This window comes from Piliocolobus tephrosceles, unplaced genomic scaffold (genome assembly GCF_002776525.5).
Source record: "Piliocolobus tephrosceles isolate RC106 unplaced genomic scaffold, ASM277652v3 unscaffolded_290, whole genome shotgun sequence".
Classification (NCBI taxonomy): domain Eukaryota; kingdom Metazoa; phylum Chordata; class Mammalia; order Primates; family Cercopithecidae; genus Piliocolobus; species Piliocolobus tephrosceles.
The window spans coordinates 176-9,127 of record NW_022312087.1 but is presented as its reverse complement, the minus strand read 5'-3'; the positions used below and the strand labels follow the sequence as shown (position 1 = coordinate 9,127).

The 8,952-nt window shown below is 56.3% G+C and overlaps 1 protein-coding gene across 5 annotated transcripts; it reads left to right on the top strand.

Annotated features, from left to right (window-relative positions):
- Window positions 1–401: 401 nt before the first annotated feature.
- Window positions 402–8,494, top strand: LOC111535462 (double C2-like domain-containing protein beta). 5 transcript variants are annotated; one of them, XM_026448648.2, is made up of 4 exons: window positions 402–815; window positions 1,402–1,525; window positions 5,208–5,282; window positions 7,177–8,494. In XM_026448648.2, the coding sequence occupies exons 1-4, from the start codon at window positions 535–537 to the stop codon at window positions 7,267–7,269; spliced, it is 573 nt and encodes a 190-aa protein (XP_026304433.1). In that variant the 5' UTR covers window positions 402–534; the 3' UTR covers window positions 7,270–8,494. The 5 variants fall into 5 exon arrangements, 4 of the variants coding, with proteins under 4 accessions (XP_026304433.1, XP_026304431.1, XP_026304432.1 ...); XM_026448646.2 differs by lacking the exon at window positions 7,177–8,494 and adding an exon at window positions 5,395–5,963; XR_003307004.2 differs by lacking the exon at window positions 1,402–1,525.
- Window positions 8,495–8,952: the final 458 nt, after the last annotated feature.

The following is an 8,952-nucleotide window of genomic DNA, read 5'->3' as shown; positions in this document are numbered from 1 at the left end:
TTATGTTTGTGTGTGTGTGTCCCCTACAGGTGTGAGCGAGTGGATGCTTCCACTACATGCCTGCACACTTGTGTGAGCACTTGCATTGTCCTTGCACACCTGGGTGTGTCCCGTGAGAGCGAATGGAGCCCAGCATGTGCTGGCACCTGGAGGAACGTGTGAGTGTGCATTCTGCGGGTCCCTGTCCTGCTGGCTCCCCGCTTGTCCCGAGGGCCTGCGCGTGTGGGGTCCCAGGCAGGCGTGCCCTCCAGTGTGAGTGCCAGTGAGTGTGGCCCCAGCCAGCTCTCTCAACTCTGTGCTGCCCGCGCAGCCCACACACTCATCCTGCCTGGCTGCTGCTTTGTGACGCCAGCAGCTCACCCTGCTTTGTTACAGCGGGTGGTTGCTGGGCCGGCCCCCTGCCTGCCAGCCTCTGGCGCACACTGGCGCTGGCGGTCGCAGAGGCCCCGACGCGCCCCGCCGGGCCTGCTGAGCTGCCCCCGGGCCGGGGTCCCTCCTGGCCACGCTGTGCCCAGGCGGTGCAGCGCTGCCTGTATGACCTCCTTCCGGCGGCGCGGGGAAAAGGCGACCATCTGCCTCCAGGAGCATGTGGTCATCGACATGTACCCCGCACCCATATCTCTGGCTACTTCCTGCGGGAGCTCCCCCATGACGCCCCCGCTTGCCTGGCCACCTCCGACGTCGCCCACGACGACGAGGATGGGGACCATCTCTTCGGAGCCTAAGGATCCAGCCCAGGTCCCAGCCCTGCGCAGCCGCCCTCCAAGCTGCCAGAGGACTAGCTGGACGCCGAAGGCTACGAGAGGACGACTGCAGTAAGTTTCCAACTCGCCGACTTCGCGCCCCTCCACTGGCTCCTGCTTTGCTGTCCCTGGCTTCGGGGTGCCCTCGGTCCCTCCCCGTCGCGTCGTCGCGTTCTCCCTTGGCATAATCCCCACCGCGGGGCCACAGACCCCTAAACGCTCTGTGCTCTCTCCGTGCCCTGCCCAACGGCCCCGGCCCCGACCCCTCCCCCGAACGGACAGGAGAGGTGGAAGTTTGGGGGCACCCGCTGGGGGTGTCCCATTGCCGGGGCTGGGCTCCCTGCCCGCCAGCCCTTTGGGAGCTCAGGCGCGGGCAGCCGCTTTTGTTCCCGGGAAGGGCGGAGTTGCGTCCCGGGGGGAGACGCGTTGCAGCCGGCAGCGTGGTCGCTCCCCGCTGGCCGGCCGCTCCGGGAGGGCCCCGCAGCAGAGGGTCGGGGCTGGGGCGGGCTGGGGAGAGGGCCCAGGGCTGGGGCCGGTTCGTCCTCCCGGGTGGCGCGCGGGCCTAGGAACTAGGAGGACGGCCGGGCCGCTTGTCCTTTGGAAAATTCTTGGCGGTTCCTCCTCTGGTGCCCGTGGACCCCGCCGCGGCGTTCTCCAGGACCGCGGACCTTCGCCCACCGGTTGCGCCCGCTGCCCCAGGGCAGAAAGGACCACCCTCCTCCCGGACGGAGCCCCGAGCCCCATGGAGCACGCAAGCGCCGGAGTCCCTGGGCCAAGGCAAGGTCAGCAGGCGCTCTGCCACCTTTTCCCGCCCCGGAGGGTGCCTGTCAGGCACGGCCAGGACTGGCTGGCAAACCGAGGTTGGAAGAGGTCGCAGTCCACCGAGGAATCAGTTTGTGGGGTGGGGCTGGGATGGGAGACCCCTCCCCAACCCCACCAGCGCCAGCCCAGCTGTGGCCTCAGCCGTATCACTCAGAAAACCAGCCTCAAACCCCAGCCTTGCCAGGGATGTGGACGTCCTGCTCAGGATTTTCCAGGGCCCCTCCCCCGGGCAGCAGGGGTGTCTGCGCCTGGCTTGGGCCTGCAGGCTGCGGGGCTGGACTTTCCCTAGCATCAAACGTGCTACCGCAAGCTGAAGGTGGGGATTGGATTACCAGTAACCCCCTGGAGCACAGACCCCCCCATCTCTCCAGGATCCGGGGTCTGCTTAGGGGTCCACTTAGAGGTGTATCCCTCAGGCATTGGAAGTGGTGATGGGAGGCCCTGAGCCAAGGTGGCTCTCCCAGTCCCCAGTTCTTTCTCTGTGTAAATCCAGCTTTGCAGGGAAGGGAATGTGGTGCATTTCCCGGAAGTGCTGGGGTCCTGGGGTGTGGGGAGCTGGGGCTGGGGTGTGGGGAGGGGTCCAGGGTGGGTGAGCTGAGCAGGACTGTCACAGGCCTCTGGAGGACCTGGGGGAAGCTGGAGGTCCCCGGGTGCACGCTTGCTTGTCCACTCTTCTAAGGGCCAGTCTCAGTTTCTCCATCTGTAAATAAGGTTGATTGTCCCTGCCCTATGTGACTGTTGTGAGCATTCAATGAGCGCTGCCAGTCCTGGGAGACTCTTGGTTTTTTAAATTGTGCTAAAATACACAAATATAAATTTCCCATTTCAACCATTTTATACTCCTTCACTCCCTACCCACCCACCCACCCATTTTTAGCGTACAGTTCAGTTGTGCTCAGTACCTTCTACCTTCACACTGTGTGCAACCCATCTCCAGAACTCTCTTCATCCTGCAAAATTGAAACTGAACCCATTAAACAACAGCTCCCCATTCCTCCTCCCCCGGGCCCTGGCAACTGCCATTCTGCTTCCTTCTCTGTAGATGTGACTATTCTAGGAATCTCATATAAGTGCAATCACCCGGTGTCTGTCCTTTTGTGTCTACCTTCTTTCACTCAGCAGAATGTCTTCAGGCTTCATCCATATTACAGAGCGTGTCAAAACTTCCTTTTTCAGGCTGAATGATACTTGAGAATCAAAATGTTCTTTCCCAAACACATCACCAGTAACAGTGTCTGTGAGGCCCAGGGAGGGGCAAGGTTGGGGTTTTGGGGAGAGGCTGTCCTCTCAAAGCCAGACCCCCCATCTATCCCCTCAGTGCCAGCACCAGTCAGGGCCTCCTCTCATGGCTTACTCCACCTGTCCCTCCCGTGGGACCCGCCCCTAAACCATGGGGTCAGTTTCTGCCTCTTGCCAACTCACTAGCTGGAGAAGGTCTCCCCAAGAGCCCCCCTAACAGCTCCCTGACCTGGAATCAGCCTCCTGCCCTCCCCCTTCTGTGGACAGAGGTCACACTCCGTGGGAGGGCAGCCCCACAGAGGGCTGGCTGGAGGCACTGGTGGGAGCCCCGGGTGAGGGCCAGGGAAGCCACTTGTTTGGGCACAGAAGCTGGTGGCATCACAGTGACATGGCCTCAGGAAGTGCCCACTGGTCCTTTCGCTTCTGGCCAAATGTGTGGCCGTTCAGGGTGCTCAGGGACCTGCCGGGTGAAGGAGTGGAGAGGCGGCAGCAGAGGGCCCATCACAGTCCAGGGGCTGAAGGACAGAGCAGGCATCACTCCCGTCCCGGTGTGGCAGCGCCCCCAGCCCAGCCCCCATGGGCGTCTTGGGGTGCAGAGGTGGGACAACCAGAGCCACTGGACAGACATGCCAAAACTTCTGGTGGCCCAGAGATATGCAAGTGAAATGTGTCAGGACCCAGGGAAAACATTCTGAGCTACAACAAACAAATGTATACGAATTGTAAGAATAAGACACAGTGGTCAGGCAGCCCCTGCACAGGATGGGCCACCAGATTCCCAGAACTCTGCACTCCAGGCACGTGGTGGGAAAGGCAAGAGGCCAGGGCGAGGGAGTTGGGTTTGGAAGAGCAGCCATGTCACCGTGGGCGCACATGGGGCCACTGAGCAGGCCCTGTCCACAATGCAGTCCCACAGTGCAGGGCACAGCTCACATACGCCCACCTGACCTCAGCCACTTCTCTGGCATCTCACAGGGGTGTCGCATGCAGGGAAAGGGAGGAAACGCTCTGGCTGCCAGGCCCTGTGTCCACATCGTCTCCCTCTTTCTCACTCCAGCCCTGGGAAGATGGGACTACTACATGGTTACCTTTTTTTGTCTTTTAAATTTTGGGAAACAGTTTCAGTCTGTTGTTCAGACTGGAGTGCAGTGGCATGATCATGGCTTACTGTAGCCTCTGCCTCCCAGGTTCAAGCAATCCTGCCTCAGCCTCCTTAGTAGCTGGGACCACAGGCATGTGCCACCACAGTCAGCTATCTTAAATTTTTTATAGAGATGGTGTCTCACTATGTTGCCCAGGCTGGTCTTGAACTCCTGGGCTCCTGGGCTGGGATTACAGGTGTGAGCCACTGCCACCAGCTCAGGCGCAGATGATGATAAAGCTAAGGCTTAGGGTGAAAAGTACTCATCCACTTCATACCTAGTGAATACAGGGGCTGAGCCCAGAAAGCAAACCAGCCGACCCCCAAACTTCTGCCCTTTGCCAGTGGCAGAGTAGTAGGTGGTTGGAAGCCCCCCGATGCCCCGGAGCTCTGCCAAACCAAGGTGGGCTCGGCCTGGGAGGGAGATAGCCTCCCCTTGGAGAGGAGCCTGCTGTGAGCTGCCACGCTGCCTCCCCGACCTGGCTGGGCGGAAGCCTTGCGGTGCATCTTTGAATAATGTTCTGGGGTTACCGGCTGCGCCCCACAGATGCCACAGCTGCCTCCCTACAGCCCTGTGCTCCAGCTCAGAAGGAAAAAAAATGCAATTTTCAGAAACAAGAGCCTGCTGAGGTCAGCGAGAGCTGACAAGAGCCCATGTGTGTGTCTCTGGCTGTACACGCTTGGCTGGGTTTTCTAAAGGAACCGAAGGCAGAGTGAGTGAGGGGTGCCGTCTTGTGGACGAACCCTCTGTGGCCGCTCAGCTTATGTGACCTCTGTGGACTGACTGGGAGTTGTGACAAATATGGCCAGCAATGGTGCCTGGTCTCGGACGGTGTCCTGGGGTTCCGTGGATTTAGGGCCAGTGAGGGACCTGGCCTCTCAGGAGGCCCTGCTGGGAAGATGGGGGAGGGGAGTCAGGACCAGGGAGGGGCGGATCAAGGGGGGGGGGGGAGGGCAGCTCAGAGGAACGCCAGTCACCGGGCTTTCAGGATGATGAGGAGAGAAAGCCTGTCCTGACAGACGCCCCGTGACCCCTGCCCTGGACCAGGATGTTTGGGGGAGGGGAGATTGCACTGGCATTGAGCCGCCCTCACTCCTTCTGTCTGGAGATGTGGGGCCAGGGGCTTCTGTGAAAGGGGCCATAAATGGACCCAGCCAGGAGATCCAGGGGACAAGGGCATCTGCTGGCCCAGGCACCTGCCGGCCCTGGCAGCTCCATCTCCTTGATTTCCCGTTCACACCCTTTCCTGTTCTTTACCCAGGACCTGAAGCCCATGGACCACAGTGGGCTGTCAGACACCTGTGTCAAGCTGCACCTGCGGCCAGGAGCCAGGAAGGTGAGGGAGGTTCACCCTGGCTTGCCCACCAGCTGTGACCACTCATGGCGATGGGGCCTGGACTGGGCTGGGGGCACCCAGGGAGGTCCACAGATGCCACTCCTCCTCACAGCCCAAGCAAGCTGAGGAGGCCTCAGCCATTCACCTCCATGCGGAACAGCCAGTCTGTCCCACACCTGGGATGCCTTCCAGCATAACCTCCCTGCTGATCTGGGGAAAGCCCTGGAGAATTTCCAGGTTGGCATTTTATAAGAAGCATTCTCAGCTGGAGGTTACTATGATGTACCAACAAAGAACTGTGGTCAGATCACATTGGAAAACATTATTAAACTAGTTTCTTTACTGCAGGACTTACCAGAGCCTTTAATGTGCGGATGGGCTGTTCCTTGACTGTCAGTAAGGGGGATGAAGTAGGTAGCGTCTGCCCAATGTATTTGACCACAGAATCCTCATTCCCAAGAGGCCAACCACAAATGCACGTAAGGCACCAGCACAACACGTGCATCTAGGAGAGGAGAGAAAAAAATACTATTAAATAAAAGCATCAAAGTGACCTTGAGCCATGAAAAATGAGAACTTCTTAGACTTACTTCCTTCTGTGCATCCTACACTTCAGTGTTGTTTTATTTTTAATTTCATAGGGCAGAGTCTTGAGTTGACTTGGGGACCTAAATGTGTATGCCTGGGGCGCACCGCAGTCCAGGAGGATCACCCCAGAGGGGAACATTGGCCTTCTCTGGGGAAGGCAGGGCTGTAGGAGACACGGCAGTGCCCCACCACCTACTCCTGGGGAAGAAATGGCTCCCCCTCGATGTCCTCGATGCTGCAAGTGGAGCTCAGGGATGTGAGAGCCAAGAGCGAGTGTAACCAGAGAAGGGTGCCCAATGCGGGGGCTCAGTGACCCCTAACTCGTGGGACTGGAGCTGGCAGGGCCTGTTGTAGGAAGTCCCTGGGACTCTCCCCAGTGTTTTATAAAGAGCAGTCTCCTTACAGACAAGCTCCTGAAAGCAGTGCGAGAGAGGGATTCTGTGTCCTTTCCACGGTGGGGAACCTGACGCTGCCACAGAGCTGGAATTGGAACCCCGGGTTGCCTGACCTCCAAGCCTGGGTGGCGGGCATCAGACTGAGTCAGACATGGAGCTCAGAGTCACCGGCACAGGAGAAGGAGTTGTGGCAATGTTCCAGCTCAGAGAGGTCACTGCACGAGCATGCCCAAGGACCGAATGGGTTCCAGGCAGAGGGGACAGTCTGCAGAGACAGGGCATGCCCTCGGAGGGAGAATTCAGTTCCACACCAGGCGTCCTGCAGAACCCACCCCAGGGCACCAGGGCTGGAGCTGGGATCCTCCTTGGATGAGCCTCCTATGGCTGCTGCAGCAAATGACCACAAACTTAGAGGCTTAGAGCAACACACTATCTCACAGCTCTGCAGGTTAGAAGTCCAACAGCGGTCTCCCTGGGCTCATGTCAGGGTGTTGGCAGGGCTGCATTCCTTCTGGAGCCTGGGGATTCCACCTATTTCCTGGCTCTTTCCAGCTTCTAGAGGTCGCCTGCCCTCCTTGGCTGGTGGCCCCTTCCTCCATCTTCACAGCCGGCCGGTTGCATCTCCCTGACCTTCTTCCTTGGTGACATCTCACTCTCTCTTCTCCGTTCTTTCTTCTGCTTTGAAGAAGCATGTGACCACATTGGGCCACTCAGACAGTCTAGGATAATCTCCCTATTTTAAAGTCAGCTAATTAACAACCCTAACTCCATCTGCAGGCTCAGTTCCCCTTGGCATGTCAATAACATATTCACAGTTTTGGAGATTAGGACATGGCCATCCATCTCTGGGGGCCATTGTTCTGTCTACCACACCCTTTGATGCTAATAAGATCATTTTTTCCTTTCTCCAGGCAAATAAGCTGAGAACAAAACTCTCCGTAACACTTTGGACCCCGCATGGAACAAAACCCTCATTTCCTATGGGATCACAGATGAAGACATGATCCACAAGACCCTGCAGTGGGTGAGGGCCCTCGGCTGCCTGCTCCACCCAGAGAAACTGATGCTGGTGCAGGCTCAGGTTCAGACCTCAGACCCAAGTCTCCCACTTTGCTCCCTTTCTCCTCCGGAGGGACCTGGAGGACAGAGTGTGCCCCTCCTCCTTCCCGGCATAAGCATCAGGTCAGTTGCAGTGCAGAAAAGGGTCCCTTGTGCTTGGAAAAAAGAGCAAGCATTCCTCCTGGTTCTCACTCTGCCCTTCCCCTTCCCCTCCACTTCCTGGTTCACGCCGAGTACTCGGGGCCTCCAGGTGGTTGCTCATGGCATCGTGGCCCTACCACCACCACAGATGTCCCTTTCAGGAGGACTTGGGGGCAGTCCAGGGCCCTGTCTCTGGGGAGGCCTGTGGGGCTGGCTCCACACTGTGACCACAACTTTGTAGATTCCCCATGATGTATATTGGATTGTGCACACGTGCACACACACACATTTGGAGCAGGTGTAAGCGCACACTTAAGAGTGTGTACCCATACACACGTACACATATCATGAAAAATCTGTAATGAAACGTATCAAAATGAAAAATATCAAAATCTCCAGGTGGTAAGAGAATAGGTAATTTTTTCTTACATGTGTGTCTTGTTTTGTGTTTTCCAAATGTTTCACAATGAAGAGTCATTACTTTTATGATATGGAAAAACAGATGTTATTTAGAAACCTAATCTATAATGGCTATAGTATTAAAATAATTTAGTCTGGGCATAGTGTCTCACACCTGCCATCCCAGCAATTTGGGAGGCTAAAGCAGGAGGATGGCTTGAGGCCAGGAGTTTGAGACAAGTCTGGGCAACATAGCGAGTCCCCCATCTCTACCAAAAAAAAAAAAATTAAAAATTAAAATAAATAAAATAATTTAAACAGTTTGATGAAAGAGAGTGAAAACAAATTTGGGGAGTAGATTACATGAAGGCTGGGAATCCACTGGGCTGAGTGGCCTTTTGCTTAACATCCCAAAATGGAACAACCAAACACGGCTTCAGGAACTCTTCCAGCACCTGCCAGCCTGTGTGGCCTGTACTTCTCTGGAGAGGAAACCCACTGGCCCAGTTTGGAAAAGAATCTAGTATGAGACTGTATCTGATTTATCTGTTTATTGAGACAGGGTCTCACTGTCACCCACGCTCGGTGCAGTGGCACAATCTCAACTCACTGTAGCCTTGACTTCTTGGACTCAAGCCATCCTCCCATCTCAGCCTTCCGAGTAGCTGGGACTCTGGGTGTGTGCCACCTTGCCCAGATAATTTTTTAATTTTTCTTTTGTAGAGATGGGATCTTGCTGTGTTTATCAGGCTGATCTTGAACTCCTGGCTTCAAGCAATCCTCCCACCTTGGCCTCCCAAAGTGCTGGGATTACAGATGTGAGCCACTGCACCTGGCCTTGTATCAGATTCAGTACTGATTATCTTTTGAACTATTGTAAGTTTAGTGTGTCATCATTTTAGAATACACTGGTTCTCAAAAGAATGAAGGCTACAACAGCCTGCGTCTCTGTTTTCCACAAATTCCCCAGATGATTCTGAAACACACCAGCTTGAGGCCCTCTGCTGTTGCATGTTTGAAAGTAGTGGTTCTCAAACTTGGCTGCAACTAGAATCACTTGTGTGGCATTTAAAACTCTCAGTGGGGAG

What these genes read in the sequence shown, in the direction of transcription:
- LOC111535462 (XM_023201755.3), top strand. Translation starts at nt 535, where the DNA reads ATGACCTCCTTCCGGCGGCGCGGGGAAAAGGCGACCATCTGCCTCCAG. An exon ending in GCTACGAGAGGACGACTGCA is followed by an intron (nt 816 to 1,401) that starts GTAAGTTTCCAA and finishes GGCGTTCTCCAG; the next exon opens with GACCGCGGACCTTCGCCCAC.